This window comes from Pelodiscus sinensis, chromosome 6 (genome assembly GCF_052426305.1).
Source record: "Pelodiscus sinensis isolate ZL-2025 chromosome 6, ASM5242630v1, whole genome shotgun sequence".
Classification (NCBI taxonomy): Eukaryota; Metazoa; Chordata; order Testudines; family Trionychidae; genus Pelodiscus; species Pelodiscus sinensis.
Genome location: NC_143057.1, coordinates 97,940,097 through 97,957,414, shown reverse-complemented (window position 1 = coordinate 97,957,414; position 17,318 = coordinate 97,940,097). Strand labels below are relative to the sequence as shown.

At 46.0% G+C, this 17,318-nt stretch overlaps 1 protein-coding gene across 3 annotated transcripts in view; it reads right to left on the bottom strand.

The window, feature by feature from the left end:
- The window catches only part of SLC38A9 (solute carrier family 38 member 9), a 90,068-nt gene that overhangs the window by 16,928 nt on the left and 55,822 nt on the right, over positions 1-17,318 (bottom strand). For all 3 annotated transcript variants that reach the window (XM_006139553.5, XM_006139554.5, XM_075932457.2), the window contains 2 exons: positions 14,421-14,534; positions 12,592-12,740 (listed from right to left, as the gene is read on the bottom strand). In XM_006139553.5, the coding sequence (XP_006139615.1) occupies positions 12,592-12,740; positions 14,421-14,534 (263 nt within the window). The remainder of the gene's footprint in view (positions 1-12,591; positions 12,741-14,420; positions 14,535-17,318) is intronic.

Below are 17,318 nucleotides of genomic sequence, written 5' to 3'. Positions count from 1 at the left end.
GGTGCAGGAATGGAAACCAGCGCTGGCGAGGCCAATCTGGGGCTATGAGGATCAGCGTAGCCCTGTCCGCCTTCAGCTTCTGAAGGACCTTGGGAATGAGAGGTATGGGGGGAAATGCATAAAGGAGGGGTCCGCGCCAAGTCACGAGGAAGGCATCCCCTTGAGATGCATGGCCCACGCCCACTCTGGTGCAGAACTTGCGGCATTTTGTGTTGCCGGGAGTTGCGAAGAGGTCCACTCGGGGAGTCCCCCAACGTTGGAAGATGTCGCGTAATATGCCGTCGTGCATTTCCCATTCGTGTTTCGAGTGGAAGTGTCTGCTCAGGAAGTCTGCCATCACGTTTATGGTGCCAGGTAAGTAGGATGCCAAAGGAGTCACCCCATGGTGAATGCACCAATTCCAAAAGCGGATAGCTTCCGTGCATAGCGAACGGGAGCGAGCGCCGCCCTGGCGGTTTACGTAGTACATGGCTGCAATGTTGTCTGTAAGTATCGTCACAGTGGTATTCCGAATGTAGACGAGGAAGGATTTGCATGCATTGAAAATAGCATGAAGCTCTAGGAGGTGTATGTGCAACCTTGCTTCTTGTGGGGACCATTGGCCTTGTACCGAAAGGGAACCCATGTGGGCCCCCCAGCCTAGTAGGGAGATTTGGTGTTGTGATTTGGTGGAGAGGCTGCTGAGGGTGAAATGGTACGCCCGGCAGCAGGTGTGTGTGGCTGGTCCACCATCGGACTGATTGAAGAGGGATAGGATAGCCGAACTGAACAAACTCGAGGACCCATTTGTCCGTGGTGATTTTTGCCCACTGATGTAGAAAGGGTCTTAGACAGTAGTGGAATAGTTGGGTTGAACGATTCACGGTGCTGCCTGTGGCTGTGTGCTTGCCCTCGACCAACACATCAAATCTGTTGCTTGCTGTTGGAAGGCATGTTTGGTCTGCCGGTAGGGTTTCTGCGTCACTGAGGCCTCTGGCGAGAATGCTGGTTATCAAAAGGCCTCTGTTGTTGGTGCTGCTGTTGCCACTGGTGTCTAATGTAGGGGTAATCATATCTGCGCTGATAGGGTGAGTAGCGACGTCTCTTAAAGGGGGGCGTATACATCCCCAAAGTTCGCAGGGTTGTCCTAGAGTCCTTAGATGAGTGCAAGATTGCGTCCATGGTCTCTGCAAAGAGCTTATCTTTGTCGAAGGGTAAGTCCTCAACTTTTGTCTGTAGTTCCTTTGGAACGCCTGCCACTTGAAGGAAAGAAGCTCTATGCATAACAATAGCCATAGCGGCAGAACGAGCAGCAGTATCAGCCACGTCCATGGCCATCTGGAGGGACGTTCTAGCTGATGTGTAGCCCTCTTGGATGACTGATCTCAGGATCTCTCTTTTTGAATCAGGGAGATGATCCATGAGAGGAGTGAGGCGTGAAATGTATCGAATGTATGATTGGAGAGATGCGCCGAGTAATTGGCGATTCTGAGGAGTAAAGTCGCTGAGGTGTATACCTTCCTGCCCAGGACGTCGAGCCTTTTTAAGTGTTTATCAGAGCCCTGGTGTTTGAGGTGAGGGGCTCTAGATCTCTGTTGAGCTGCGTCGACTACAAAAGAGTTAGCCCGTGGATGGGCCAAGAGGAATTCCATGCCCTTTGGTGGCACGAAATATTTCTTGTCTGCTCTTTTGTTGGTGGGAAGGGCCGATGCTGGAGCATGCCACACCTCATCAGCCAGTTCCAGGATGCCTTCGTCGAGAGGGATGGCGAGGCGTGAACTGTGTCGCGGTTGGGGATTCCTGAAAAGCTTATGCTGCTTATCTTTGAGCTCTTGCAGCGGAATCTCCTGTGTAATCGCTACCCGCTTAAATAATTCTTGGAATTGACGGAGGTTGTCTGGAGAAGAGCTGTCATCGGGGTTCACTGCAACCTCCGGAGGAGATGAAACCGGTCGAAAGTTGCAGTCGTCGCGATGGAAGGCGCCATGGTGTGGCGAACGGTCATCATGGAAGCTGGAGCGGCTTCCGTACCGATAATGGTACGGGGAGCATGGCGAGCAGGAGTGGAGGTGTGATGCCCTGGACGAGGCAGGAGAAGCAGAGAGATGTCTGTACTGGTGCCTGCGATGGGGAGATGCAGCAGCTAGAAACGGGGAGGGCAGTCTCGACGACCTGCGCGGAGAGCGGCACCGATGAGAAGACCGGCGAGGGGATCTCAGTGCCTGCAGAGAAGAGGACGGTGCCGGGGAGAAGAAGCGGGAGTGGGAGCAGTTGCGACGGCGTGGGGAACGGAGAGCTGCAGGGCTCCGAGGTGACTGAGTTGCGGCATGCGCTGAAGCGTTAGCCGCTGAATTGATCGACTCCTGGTGCAGGAGCGATCGGCACCGCGCTAGCCGCGGAACAGGCCGGCGCTGTGCAGTCCGGCACCGTGCGGTGACTCGAAGGCGGTGCCGGGGCCGGTGTCAGGGCCAGTGCCGTGGTCGGGTCCGAGGCTGCTCCCGGCACCGGCTCAACGCTCGGCGCTGGAGGAGGGAGAAGCGACTGTGCTGATGCCGGCTGGGGAGCTGGCATCTTTGCAGACTCCCGCAGCCACTTATGGTTTGAAGCCACTGAGGCAGGGGGACATGGCTCTGGAATGCCAGAGGTCCCAGGTGTCTCTGCCTGGCTGTCCCTGCCATTAAAGGCAGCTGGCAGGGATCTTGCTGGGGACAAGGTCCTTTTCCTTTGAAGTCCCGCAGTAGGGGAGGAAGCCTGGCGCTTAAGAGGCTGCTGATTCGAGTCAGCCTGCCACGGCTGTAGAGCTGTATCGAAGAGGAACATACGAAGGCGCCTCTCCCTGTCTTTCCTGGCTCTGGAGGTGAGCCTTGAGCAGTGGTGACTCTTTTGGGGGATGTGAGACTCTCCCAGGCAACAAATACACTCTGCATGGCCTTCAGTGGCTGGCATTGCCTCCCGGCAGGAGCCACATTTTTTAAAGCCGGTCCCTGACATTTGTCGGCAGCCAGCTGCTTCTTATCTTTTGTTTTTGAACAGTAGGTGGTTGTTAAGGCTGATAGCCCGGTAATGGCTCTGCCCAGCTATCTTTGTTCTTTTTATCTTAACAGTCTGTCTTCTCTTTTTTTTTTTTTTTTTAAAAAGGTGAACCGAGCTATATACGGAGAAGCTGACAGGAGAACAGCTGAGAGGCGGGAGGGTAAGAGCGGTCTCTGCTTTCACTCCCAATAGTTCTTTCTTTCTTTGTCCTTCCTCTCTTGAAAGAAACTTTATTTATTTATTTATTTTACTTTATGGGGAAGAGGGAGGAAAAGGAAATTTTATATACAAAAGGGAGAAGGGAGAAGTAGAAGCAGTCTAGTTCTGTGGAGTGAGGAGCGCGGTTACAGGCGTCTGCAGCCTGAGGCGGTGAAGAGGAACTGGCGGGAGGGCCGGACCACGCGACAGAAAGAGCGCGAAAGCCGCGAGCCTGCGGCACATGCGTGGTCCGGCCGGACACTGCTAATGACAAGTCTCCGTCTGCGGTGCCGGGGCAAGCCCAGCACCCATAGTGGAGCACCCGCGGGGACATCCCGAAAGAAGAAAGAATGGATTTCATCTGCATGAAGTGCAAGTTGGTCGACATTTTGGAAGAAAAAATTAGAGGACTAGAGGCCCAAGTGTCGGCCCTACGCTCAATCAGAGAGGATGAAGACTTCCTCGATAGAAGGCAGCGTTTAATCCTTCAAGCACATCAGGCAGAGGAGCCAGAGAGGGCAGTACGTGACCAAGAAGAGAACTGGCAGCATGTAACTTCTAGAAGGGGAAAAAGGCCAACACGGGAATCCCACAATGCTATAGAGGTAAGTAATCGCTTTCAAGCTCTCTCCACAGGCTCTACAGTGCTGAAAGCTCTGGAAGGGACCTCACAAGGAAGAAACCAGAAGGGAACACCATCTACTGGAAGGCGTGAGACGCGTAGTCCTAGGGATGGGGGTTCCACGGCCACCACCCCCAAGAGAAAACTACGGGTGGTGGTGGTCAGGGACTCCCTCCTAAGAGGGACTGAGCCATTCCTCTGCTGTCCGGACCTGGAATCTCGAGAGGTGGGCTGCTTACCAGGAGCTCGCATTCAGGATGTCACAGAGGCTTACCAAGTTGATCAAACCTTAGATCGCTACCCCTTCCTACTTCTCCACATGGGAACTAATGATACGGCCAAGAATGACCTTGAGTGGATTACTGTGGATTATGTAGCACTGGGAAGAAGGATCCAAGAATTCGGAGCGCAAGTTGTGTTCTCATCCATCCTCCCTGTTGAAGGGAAAGGACTTGGCAGGGATCATCGAATTGAGGACGTAAATGCGTGGTTGCGCAGGTGGTGTCGCAGAGAGGGCTTTGGTTTCGTCGACCATGGGACTCTATTCCGGACACAAGGATTGTTAGGAAGAGATGGGATCCACCTAACAAAGAGAGGAAGGAGCATCTTCGCGGGCAGGCTTGCAAACCTAGTGAGGAGGGCTTTAAACTAGGTTCGTTGGGGGACGGTGACCAAAACCTTGAGGGGAGTGGGAAAGTCGAATACCGGGAAGAAATGCAGAGAGGAAGGAGCAAGAAAGGAGGACCCCTGTTTCGAATGGAGAAGATAGGGCAATCAACTGGTTACCTGAAGTGTTTGTACACTAATGCGAGAAGCCTGGGCAACAAACAGGAAGAACTGGAGGCCCTGGCCCAGTCCAAGAAATATGATTTAATTGGGATAACAGAGACTTGGTGGGATGAATCGCATGACTGGAGCGCTGTCATGGAAGGGTATAGACAGTTCAGGAAGAACAGGCAGGGGAGAAAAGGAGGAGGAGTTGCACTATATGTAAGAGAGCACTACGATTGCTCTGAACTCCAGTATAAAGAGGGAGAAAAACCTGTTGAAAGTCTATGGGTTAGGTTTAAAAGAGCAAACAACAGCAGCGATGTTGTGGTTGGTGTCTGCTACAGGCCACTGAATCAGGTGGATGAGATAGATGAGGCTTTCTTTGGACAACTGAGCGAAGCTTCCAGATCGCAGGCCCTGGTTCTTGTGGGGGACTTCAATCACTCTGACATCTGCTGGGAAACCTATACGGCAGTACACAGGCAATCCAGGAAGATTTTGGAGAATGTTGGGGATAACTTCTTGACACAAGTGCTGAAGGATCCGACCAGGGGCCATGCACAGCTTGACCTTCTGCTCACAATCAAGGAGGAACTAATAGAGGAAGTGGAGGTGGATGACAACCTAGGAAGCAGGTTAAACCTGTCCAACACATTATCAATAAACTACAGCCTATACTGGAACAGGATACTAAACTCCAAGAGGCTCTGGGAGACAGACCCATAGTCTCCTATAGACAACCACCTAACCTCAAGATGATTCTTACCAACAACCACAGGACATACCACACTAATACCAACCCTGGTACCTTCCCTTGCAACAAATCCCGTTGCCAGCTTTGTCCACATATTCACTCTGCTGATACCATTATTGGACCTAACCAAGTGAGTTATAAGATCAAGAATACATATTCCTGCGCATCCAGAAATATAATTTATGCTATCATGTGCCGAAAGTGTCCGTCTGCTTTGTACATTGGACAAACGTCTCAGACACTTCGCCAAAGGACCAATGCCCACAAAACAGATATTAGACAGGATCACAAAGAAAAAACAGTTTCTTGCCATTTCAACCAGAAAGGACACTCAACGACTTAATTACCTGCATCCTGCTTCAGAAGCCTTTTAAATCTGCACTTGAAAGGGAATCCTCTGAACTGTCATTCATGCTAAAATTCGACACTCTACGCGTGGGTCTCAACAAAGACCCCAGTTATCTTACCCATTACAAAGATAGCTTTCCCAATTATCAACTCTAATACCATTAGCTCACAGACATTTACCTTCTCCCCTCCCCCGCATCCCCCTTCTGTTCTGAAATTTGATTTGTCCTTTTCATATGTGTTCTTTTTTTAATTGTATCCTTTGGTATATATGGTTGTGACTATTTTCTTCCACTATTTGATCTGAGGAAGTGGGTCTGGCCCACGAAAGCTCATCATCTAATAAACCATCTTGTTAGTCTTTAAAGTGCTACATAGTCCTGTATTTTGTTTCAACTACACCAGACTAACACGGCTACATTTCTATCACTAACCTGGGAAGCAGTGATCATGAGATGGTAGATTTCAGGATCCTGACCAAAGGAAGAAAAGAGAGTAGTAAAAGGACTTCAAAAAAGCATATTTGGACTCCCTCGGAGATCTGATGGGCAGAATCCCCTGGGATGCTAACATGAACGGCAAAGGAGTCCAGGACAGCTGGCAGTATTTTAAAGAAGCCTTATTGAAGGCACAAAAAGAAACCATCCCGACATGTAGCAAGAGAGGCAAACATGGTAGGAGACCGGATTGGCTTACAGGGGAAATCCTTGGTGAACTTAAGCACAAAAAGGAAGCTTACAAAAAGTAGAAACTTGGACAAATGACCAGGGAGGAGTTTAAAGGTATAGCTCAAGAATGCCGGGGGGTTATCAGGAAGGCGAAAGCGCAAATGGAATTGCTACTGGCTAAGGATGTGAAGGAAACAAGAAAGGTTTCTACAGGCATGTTAACAAGAAGAGGGTGATCAGAGAGGGTGTGCGGCCCCTAATGGATGAAGGAGATAACCTAGTGACAGTTGATGTGGGGAAAGCTGAAGAACTCAATGCTTTCTTTGCCTCTGTATTCACGGACAAGGTCGGCTCCTGGAATTCTGCGCTAAGTGACGCAAGATGGGATGAAGATGGACAGCCCTTGGTGGGTAAAGAACAGGTTAGGAACTACTTAGACAAGCTAAACGTACATAAATCCATAGGTCCGGATTTAGTGCATCCGAGGGTACTGAGGGAGTTGGCAAATGTCATTGAGGAGCCTTTGGCTATTATCTTTGAAAAGTCGTGGAGATCGGGAGAAATCCCGGAAAAGGGCAAATGTAGTGCCCATCTTCAAAAAAGGGAAGAAGGACGATCCAGGGAACTATAGGCTGGTCAGTCTCACCTTGGTTCCTGGAAAAATCATGGAAGGGATCCTTAAGGAATCCATTTTGAGGCACTTGGAAGAGAGGGAAGTGATTAGGAATAGTCAGCATGGATTCACAAAGGGCAAGTCGTGCCTGACCAATCTGATAGCTTCTATGAGGTGGTAACTGGCTCGGTGGACATGGGAAAGTCAGAGGATGTTATATACCTTGACTTTAGCAAGGCTTTTGATACGGTCTCCCACAATATTCTTGCCAGCAAGTTAAGGGAATGTGGATTGGATAAATGGACGGTAAGATGGATAGAAAGATGGCTAGAAGGCCGGGCCCAACGGGTAGTGATCAACGGCTCGATGTCAGGATGGCGGTCGGTTTCTAGCGGAGTGCCCCAAGGTTCGGTTCTAGGACCGGTTTTGTTCAAAATCTTTATTAATGACCTGGATGAGGAGATGGATTTCACCCTCAGCAAGTTTGCGGATGACACTAAGCTGGGGGGAGAGGTAGATACGCTTAAGGGCAGAGATAGGGTCCAGAATGACTTAGACAAATTGGAGGATTGGGCCACAAGAAATCTGATGAGGTTCAACAAGGACAAGTGTAGAGTCCTGCACTTGGGACGGAAGAATCCCAAGCAAAGTTACAAGCTGGGGACCAACCAGTTAAGTAGTAGTTCTGCAGAAAGGGACCTGGGGGTTACAGTGGATGAGAAGCTGGATATGAGTCAACCGTGTGCCCTTGTAGCCAAGAAGGCTAATGGCATATTAGGTTGCATTAAGAGGAGCACTGCTAGCAGAGCCAGAGCTGTCATCATTCCCCTTTATTCGGCTTTGGTGAGGCCGCATCTGGAGTATTGTGTCCAGTTCTGGGCCCCCCACTACAAAAAGGATGTGGATGCATTGGAGAGGGTCCAGCGGAGGGCAACCAAAATGATTAGGGGGCTGGAGCATATGACTTATGAGGAGAGGCTGAGGGACTTGGGTCTGTTTAGTCTGCAGAAGCGAAGAGTGAGGAGGGATTTGATAGCAGCCTTCAAATTCCTGAAGGGAGGTTCCAACGAGGATGGAGAGAGGCTGTTCTCAGTAGTGACAGATGGCAGAACAAGGAGCAATGGTCTCAAGTTGTGGTGGGAGAGGTCCAGGTTGGATATTAGGAAAAACTATTTCACTAGGAAGGTGGTGAAGCACTGGAATGGGTTACCTAGGGAAGTAGTGGAGTCTCCATCCCTAGAGGCGTTTAAGTCTCGGCTTGACAAAGCCCTGGCCGGGTTGATTTAGCTGGAATTGGTCCTGCCTAGAGCAGGGGGCTGGACTTGATGACCTTCTGAGGTCTCTTCCAGTTCTATGGTTCTGTGATTGACAGAGGGATGTACATGAGGCACTTTGAAAGTGCAAATGAAGCGGGGATATAAATATCCCACACTTCATTTGCATAATTGCGTCATGGCACTCTTTTGAAAAAGCGCCATTTCGAAAGTAAAACCACGGTCTAGACGTGGTTCTCTCAAAAAAAGGCAGGCTTTTTCTGAGGTTTACAGGATCTTTCAAAAAAGCCTGCCATTTTTGAAAGAACCGCATCTAGACCGCGGTTTTACTTTCAAAATGGCACTTTTTCGAAAGACCACTGTGATGCGATTATGCAACTAAAGCGTGGGATATTTAAATCCCCGCTTCGTTTGCACTTTCTAAGTGCCTCATTTACATCCCTCTGTCGACAGACGGATGTAGTCTAGACACAGTGTTTAAGTACAAATTCACGGCCCATATAATCTCCAGGCTATACCTCATTTACTCCTCTACCAAAGAGGGCACAGGGAAGAATGACCATTTTAGTCTTGATATAATTCAGGAGGATGTGTGTGAAAAGATGAAAACAAAATCCCTATAAACAAAGTTATCCTTACAACTACCATATTTTAGCAACTATACCCCGCACTCAAATATATCCCCCGGTTTTTGCTATTTCAGTAAAAAAAAGAATCTTGTATACCCCGCGCACAAGTATAACCCACATGGTATACACGACTGTGCCGGGGTTAAATTTGCTAAAAGACGGTAACTAATAAAAGAGGCCTGTAGAGAAGAGCTCCAGGCACACAAAGGTCAGACACAATAGCTGCAAGAGAAAGGCTCTCAAATATTAGGAATTTTGAGAGAAACAGCCTACAAAAGGATGGTTATTACACAGAATTTTGAGCAGTAGGGTAGGTACAATCTGTTTGGGTATAATCTGACTAGAGGAGGTGTGGTCTTACATTGAGCACCTGAATGATCGCCATTAGGGTTGCCAACTCTCTAACTGCAAAAAACAGAACACCCAGTTACAGTCTGCCCCCAGTTACTCCATCCCCCCCTCCCTCCACCACGCACTTTCCCCACCTTTGCTCATTTTCACCAAACTGAGCCCGAGTTGGGGTGCAGGAGCCGGGGTGCAGATAAAGAGCAGAGGCTGAGGGGGTTCAGGATGTGGGAGGGAGCTCTAGTCTAGGGCAGGAGGTTGGGCTCAGGGGTTTGCCATGAAAGAAGGGGCTCTGGGCTAGGGCTAAGTGTTTTGGAGTGCAGGAGAAGATGCAGGCTCTAGAGGTGGTTGGGCTCAGAGCTGGAGCAAGGGGTTGAGGAGCAGGGTCCATGCAGCACTTACCTCAGGCAGCTCCCAGAAGCTGCTAGTGTCCCCCTCTGGCTGCTAGACAAGGGGGAGGCTAGGGGAGCACAGTGCACTGCCCCCATCCATAGACACCACCCTTGCAGCTCCCATAGTCCACAGTTTGTGGCCAATGTGAGCTGCAGAACCAGAGCTTAGAGCTGTGCCTGTGCCACAGGCAGGGGCAGGGTGTGGAAACACCCAGGTGTCCTTGCACCAAGGAACTGGAGGGATGTACCAGCTGCTTCTGGAAGCAGTCTGAAGTAAGCATCCTGGTGAGAAATAGTTGACTCAGGATTGACCCTTCACAGCCCCCATGATGGAAAATATAGTAGGGAGAGGCTAGAGGATTAGATGAGCTTGTGGCCCACGAGCTATATTTGGTTGCCAGAAAAGTCCCCTAAGAATCACTGCATTCAAACACACATTAGAACTCTCCCAATGCTGCTCTAATTTATATTGGAAGCCAGGCAGGGCCCCAGATGGTCCCACAATTTGGACGCAACAAAGATGGCTGAAAGCCATTTATGTTCCACCCCTAACTCTGTCCTCTTACTGAGTGGCACTTAGGATAAAGGGTCAGAACAGGACAATTTTTGACAGTCAGAGGCTTAGGGACACACAAACATGGAGTTGTGTCCCTGACCAGGTCACTGAAGCCAAAGAGAGCTATTCTTCCTAACTGGAAACCCAGCCTAAGTGATGCCAGTTGAAAGCACAAAACATGGCAGATGAAACACAAGGTGGACATTAAGACAGCTAAAAAGCAATCTGAAGAGCAGACGTTTCTTTTTATACCTAACCCACAACATATAGGTAACCCACTGCTACAAAATATCATGAAAGCCAAGAGCCTCAGTGAGATTCCAAAAGGATTAGCCATTTATAAAGGCAATGAGAACATCCACAGCTACATTAGATAGGACGTAAAACACTCATGCCCAGAGTATAAGCCAATCATTAAGTAATGAGTAGAAAGATGCTTCCTTTTAATTGTCCAATTTTTCCATAATTCCACTACAACATTTTTTTACCTTCTCTAAACCATCTGGTACTGGCCACTGTTGAAGACGGGATGCCAGAATAGATGACCTTTAGGTTTGACCCAGTGTGGTAATTCCTACACTAGCACTCTATAAACTCAGGATGCATCCTGGCAATGTCATGACCACGAGAATGTTACCTGCCCTTTCAGCCAGGCAGGCCCCTGGGAAAGGTGGCGGGGGCTGGCTCTGCACTCCCGGAAAACGCAAGGCCTCAGGCGGAAGGGACAAAGCTGAGGGAAGCCAGCTCACCAGTGCTGCCAGACTGCGGGGTGTCCCCCCAGCACAGCTTAGAGCATGGCACCCCTACCTCCCAAGGAGGTCCTAAGGGCCGCTGATAGCTCGCTGTGCAGCACTTTAAAGGGCTTGGGGCTTGGCTGCAGCAATGGCAGCTGGAGCTGCAGGCTCCTTAGAATTACCGGGTCTTGATGTACTTGCCCTCTTTGCCTACCCGCTCCCCGCCTACCCCCACATCAGCAGGCCTGTGTCCTTTTGACTTAACTCCTTCAATTACCTGTGAAGAAAAACAGCAAGGCTAACATATGGAAAAAAAGACACTTACACAATTCACTGTGTGAGTATCTGCCAGAGGGCTAATCTATTTGAAATAATCTTTCGGAGATGGGGAGAGCAATGGTGGAAATCCTTCTCTTATGTACCAGGAAGTGGAACATGGCAGTGAGGAGAACCCACTCTCTTCAAAAGATCAAGTTTTCCTTTGGAACATTTGTGAGATAGCTTACTTTTTGCCAAGCACAACAGATCAGAGCAATGAGGCATTCCCTTTCTTCCTCTGTAAAGAATTATCAGACTTGCCTATGGAGATCTCCTGGAGCTCTTTTTGTCCTTATTGGGTCAAGTAAGCTATAACTGTTTAAAATGTCTGAACTGAGTAGCACTGGTTTGGCTAAGGGAATCTGCTGGAATGTAAACTAGCAAAAAAATTCCCCTTCAACCAATCTGAGTTATGGAGTCAACACAAGAGAGCAGATTCTGCCCAGAGAGGAATACTTATCCTTTATCTAAACTCTGTTCCTGATTGCAGCTGGGAAGAAACAGTTGGATAGTGTCAGGGACCAGACTAGCCCAAAGCAACTGCTGGCCTGCTCCTTGACTAACAGTGCTGCTAGGCAACTAATGAACCCAGCTGCACTGCCTCAGCCAACTGATTTGCCACAGCCAAGCTAGATACTGCTTTAGCAATCCTGCTCATAAGCCTTCTCCCACTCCTCCATAACAGTTTAGGAGCGGATCAATGCCACCCATGCCCACAGCTGTGCTTGTCCTTGTTCCTATTCCTGCTCCTCTCTTGCCTCAGACTTCTGGCTTTGCCTGTTTATTCACAGAACAGACACCTATTGAGTTCCTGAGAGGGTGGTGTGCAAACCTACCCACATCTGAAAATGCAGATCTGAAGACCCTTCCCCCAGCCTAAGGGGAAAAGCCACTGAACCCAGGGCTGAAGCAAATGGGGGGAGGCAACAGATGAAAACACAGGGAAGGGCATGGGGATCACAGAGTCACAAGCAGGGAGTCAGAAGGGACACAATGCACAGAACCCTAGTCAGTGTCCACTCTGTTGGAGAGGTCCCACTGAGTTCCTAAGCTCTATGAGCCCGTTCCCCAGTTTAAGCAGTCCACACAACAGGCAGCTGAAATACAAGATTTCTCATCCTGCCCCAACAACATGTGTCAGAGTCCTGACCTGTAGGGCCCACTTCCAAAGGCAAAAGTGTGGCTTATATTTCATGCTCATCCAATCATTAAACATGGCCATTAAAAATGTCACTGCAAAACAGAAATACTTACCTCTCCCCACTGCAAATTCCACAATGCTTGCAGAATTTCTGGCACCACAAGAAACCAGTGAAGCATCATATGTGAACCCCTTGACACAGAGTAGAGTCCTTACCTGGGGTAAACATTGCCAAAGACATGTCCTAATAGCTGAACTCGTGCCAAATAGCCCAGCAGAGGGTATACAGTTATCATCTGGAACAGCAGGAACAATCTTGCAACAAATGTCAGGATGTCATTGCTAGGAAAATTATCTAAAAAATTCTAAGATAAGAAAGTTTAATTAGGCAGGATTGACAACAGTGATTTTAGATTCCTAACAAGTCTTGTGAGGGAGAAAAAAGGAAGTATGAATTGTATTTCTCAAATCAAAGATATAAAATGGAACTTTCTTGTACAGCTTGAATACAACTAAATATAACCTAAGGTTTGAAATACGAATGGCTAGTGATTTGTATATGGTCATCATTAAATGCCATTTTTCCATACAGCATACATTTCTGAATACAGAATATGGAGCTGAGACCAGGCACCATATGCAAAAGATTTCAAATGCCCCCATTATCCACAGTAATGTGTTTACATTAATAAACTGAGGCTATTGATAACTCATAAGAATATTCTGTTGGCTCTAGGCTTCTTTACCTTGGGAGTAATGATGCTCTAGCAGGCACCAATTGCCCCCAAAAGTGCATAAATATCTGTTGATGCCAGTGGAAGATCCTTCGCCCCGTGAAATATTTATGAAACCTTACATTTGTGTTTGGAAACTGCAGCTGTCATGACAAATCCACCTTGTTTGTGACCTACATGTAATAATTCAAGCTGGATCCTATACAGATAAGGAATGCATGGATTCAACAACTTGAAATATCTGTTAATTATACAAACCAATCCATAACTATTTTCTTATAATCACTAACAATAAAAGAAACATGTGTTTGACAGTTTTTGCAAGATCAGAGCCTTCAGAAGGCCCAATTGTTCAGCTCATGCTCTATTAGTCCTCCAATAAATTAACCAGCTCACAAGTTTGATTTATTTTGTTTTTGAGCACTCTTTGGTCTGCTCAGTTACAATGTAAAACAAAAAAAAAGCAGTCCTGTATCACTTTAAAGACTAACAAGATGGTTTATTAGGTGATGAGCTTTTGTGGGGCAGACCCACTTTTTCAGAAACCTCATCACCTAATAAACCATTTTGTTACTTTTTAAAGTGCTACAGGACTGCTTTTTTTGTTTTACCAAGTTTAGACTAACATGACTGCCTCTCTGTTACTTTTCAGTTACAATGATTAGACATTTTGTTGACCATGTTTATCCTTACATGGGTATGGAATCAGTGGCAGGCAGGCAGATTAGAAATGTAATGCCATCATTAGTATTTGTTTGTACAAATGCCCTCAATATGCCAGTCACTTTCAACACATTTGAGAACAGTCCCTGACCCCAAGGGCCACCAGTTACAGGAATATACAGACAAAAGTTTAGTGGATGAGGAACAATTACAGAATTTTATACACACAGGTTAGTGCTACACTATGATTTTTTCCGCAAGAGGCAATGCAAACGAAGCGCAGATTAGCATTTTTCCGCGCTTCATTTGCATACTCTTTCGTTCTGTTTTTGCACAAGAACATGCAGTACGGCCGTTTTGCACAAAACCCCCTTTTTCTGCAAGATCCGTATGCCTGTCCCAGAGAGGCATAAGGATCTTGCGGAAAAAGGGGATTTTGTGCAAAATGGCCATGGTCATACTGCCTGTTTTTGTGTAAAAACCCCTAGCGCAAAAATGGAATGAAAGAGAGTATGCAAATGAAGCGTGGGAAAATGCTAATCTACACTTCATTTGCATTGCCTCTTGCGGCAAAAGTCATATTGTAGCTGTTGCCACAGTAATTAGAAGAGCAGGGATGAAAACAGTGCAGTAAAGTGTCTTCCCGACCTGTTCAATGCACTCTTTGGACAACGGTGGAGAAGGAAATGCAGCAAAAATGAACAATCCAACATAGAGATAGGTTAATCCCACCAGGAAATAAGCAATGGAAAGGTCTCTCACCTGCAAAAACAAAATTTTATTTTTATTCTGGTATTAACATGCACAGCAAAGTACAAATATGGTGAACTATCTTACTGGTCAACAATATACTAGATATACCATGCTGTTAGTTTCTTTGTAAAGCAAGTTATTTGATAAAACATTGATCATTACTGCAGCTACACGAAAAGAAATCATTGCAAGATTCAAAACAGACAGCGATAAAGAGCCAAAGATAATTTTAGCTTAGTTTAGACAATGACCATAAGTTTTGGGGTCTGAGCTACTGAAGGTGAATGGAAAAATTCCCATTGGGATTTGGATCCATGCACAGATTTAAGTATGCTCCCCCGTTTTACAAAAATATGAAGTCTAGTGCATAACGTATGAGCCAAATCCCGTGGTCCTTAATCTGTACGGTTCTTACAGGGTTAAATGGGAGATTTGCCTGAGTGAAGGCTTCAGAATGTGGCTGTTTTTGCAGGAAGATTGTACACAAAAGTAGATACGAGGCAGGTATTAAAGATGAATAAGATCCAGACAGCAACAACAAGAACCCAGGGAAAGCTTCCTCAACAGATGTAGGGGGTTATTGCTAAATGCCACAGATGCACAAAGAATACAAGGACTAAATAGAGCTTCTTCAACCTTTTCATATACCCCCACTCACTAACAAGTCTCAGGACACATTCATCACAACTAGCAGTGATAGCTAAATAGCCCATTGAAACCATGTGTGTCAAGTCTGTTGGCAAGACTAAAAACTGGCAGCTACACACATCAACAGGCCAGATTCCAGCTATAAATGAAAATGATATTTAAAAAAAAATACAAAGTGTTTGGAAACTCAAGACTATAGTCGTGGAGCCTTCAAAATGCACACATTTATCATATTAGTTCCTATGGATGTAACCACGGAGCATAACCTAACGTCTTATACTATAATATATATAAAAATATGCTTCAAGAGCACAGCTTGGAAAGACTGCTGGTTCTGAGTGCATGTACTTACTTTTCAAGGCCAGATACACAATCCAGAATAACCATATTTTTCCATTTAAATCACTCCCTTCCTCCCAGAGGCATTATATGCTTTTAGAAACATATTTTATAGTAAATCTTGTCACTATAATTATTTGCCTTCACTATAGCATTCTCGATACATTATGGCTATGATTTTCAAATGTTGGTGTCTAAAGTTAGGCTCCTAAATTCATATGTAGGTAGCAAATTATAAATCATGAAATTTCCTAACATGCTGAGGATGCAATAGCTTCCAACAAAGTCAAAGAGAACTGCTAGGCATTTAGCACCTGTGAAAATCAGACCTCTAATTTAGGTACCTAAATATGAATTTAGGAATCTAACTTTAGGTAATCACTGAAAACCTTAACCTACAATGTAATACATGCAAAATTTGTGTGGACTACACTTTTAAATTACTAATAAATTTCACATAACAAAGAATATTAATTAGTGGGAAAGCAATCACTTATGCATTTGAAAAAATTCAAAACTGTAGAACTCACTGACACATGATTCTTTTAAGTACATTAGTCACAATTAAGCTACTTTAATTTCCTACATCAATCACTTTTTTAGGACTACATGATGACACCATTATTAACTACCTAAATTCTGTACTATATCTGCATGTTTTCTCCAGGTCATTCACTACCACTTGCCAAACAATTTGTTCAGATGATGCTAATAATCAGCTTTCTTAAAGGATTACAGGCAACACTTTTGACACATGGCCTTATTTTACTAGGACTTATAGGAACATGATTATGCTTAGTCGGCTTCCAAATCAGTCCTAATTTTCCCTGCTTATTATATATGTTCACAAAGTCCACATAGGTACATGTTTTTCTTCTAATCAAATACTCATTTTCTTTAATTACCTCCCTCCCTCCCCACACACACACCCACCCAAGAAGAACCAAGTTGATGTGCATGACCCCAGTGGAACACTATATTTTTATAAATGTATCTGAAAGATCCCTTTTCTCTCTAGTTATCAGTTATTTTTCCCACTATAGGATGCATCAAAGCACCTACTTCTGCTGACTTTCTGTAGCCAGAACATAAGCCTGTCATTTCTAGGCTTGCAACTGTGTTAGATTTCCAAATTAGCCACTAGAAACTCAGCTAACACATTCAAAATAAGAATGGTAAACAACTGCTGAAAGTTATATCATATTTAGCAAAAAAATCTCTGGGGTTAAATTTTCAAACACAAGCATGTAAGTTGACTCTGCACCAGGTGTGCACACAGAACAATGAACAACATATAGAATAGTTACTCCAAGCAAATATACCAACACCCATATCAGTGCCTATATACTGTGATTAGTGCTCTTTAAACACATTACAAAACTACACAAATATACAATGACAACTATGTGCTTTGTTCATATATATTTTAAGAGTTTAATTTACAGCCTACTGCTGGAAAATGTTGTCAGTGCACATGGAATGCTAGACTACTACCTAGACAAGAAGCAAACAAGGAGGCATCAGGACAAAGCATGCTGCTTAACTAATTTACCTGAATGGATGATATAAATGTTACATGGGGATGATGTTCTGAGGAAGAGTTCTGTGTAAGCTCAAACAGTTGGAGAGGTAAGAGATACCACCTCGCCCACCATATCTCTCTAACACAATGATGGTGGTGACACAGAAGTGAAGTAGTTAGCAGGACAAGGGAAAATGTGCATCCCCCCCACATTAACAATTAAGTTTTGGCCAGAATGTACCTGACACCTAGAGAAGGTGGATACAACCATTCAAAATGAAGTA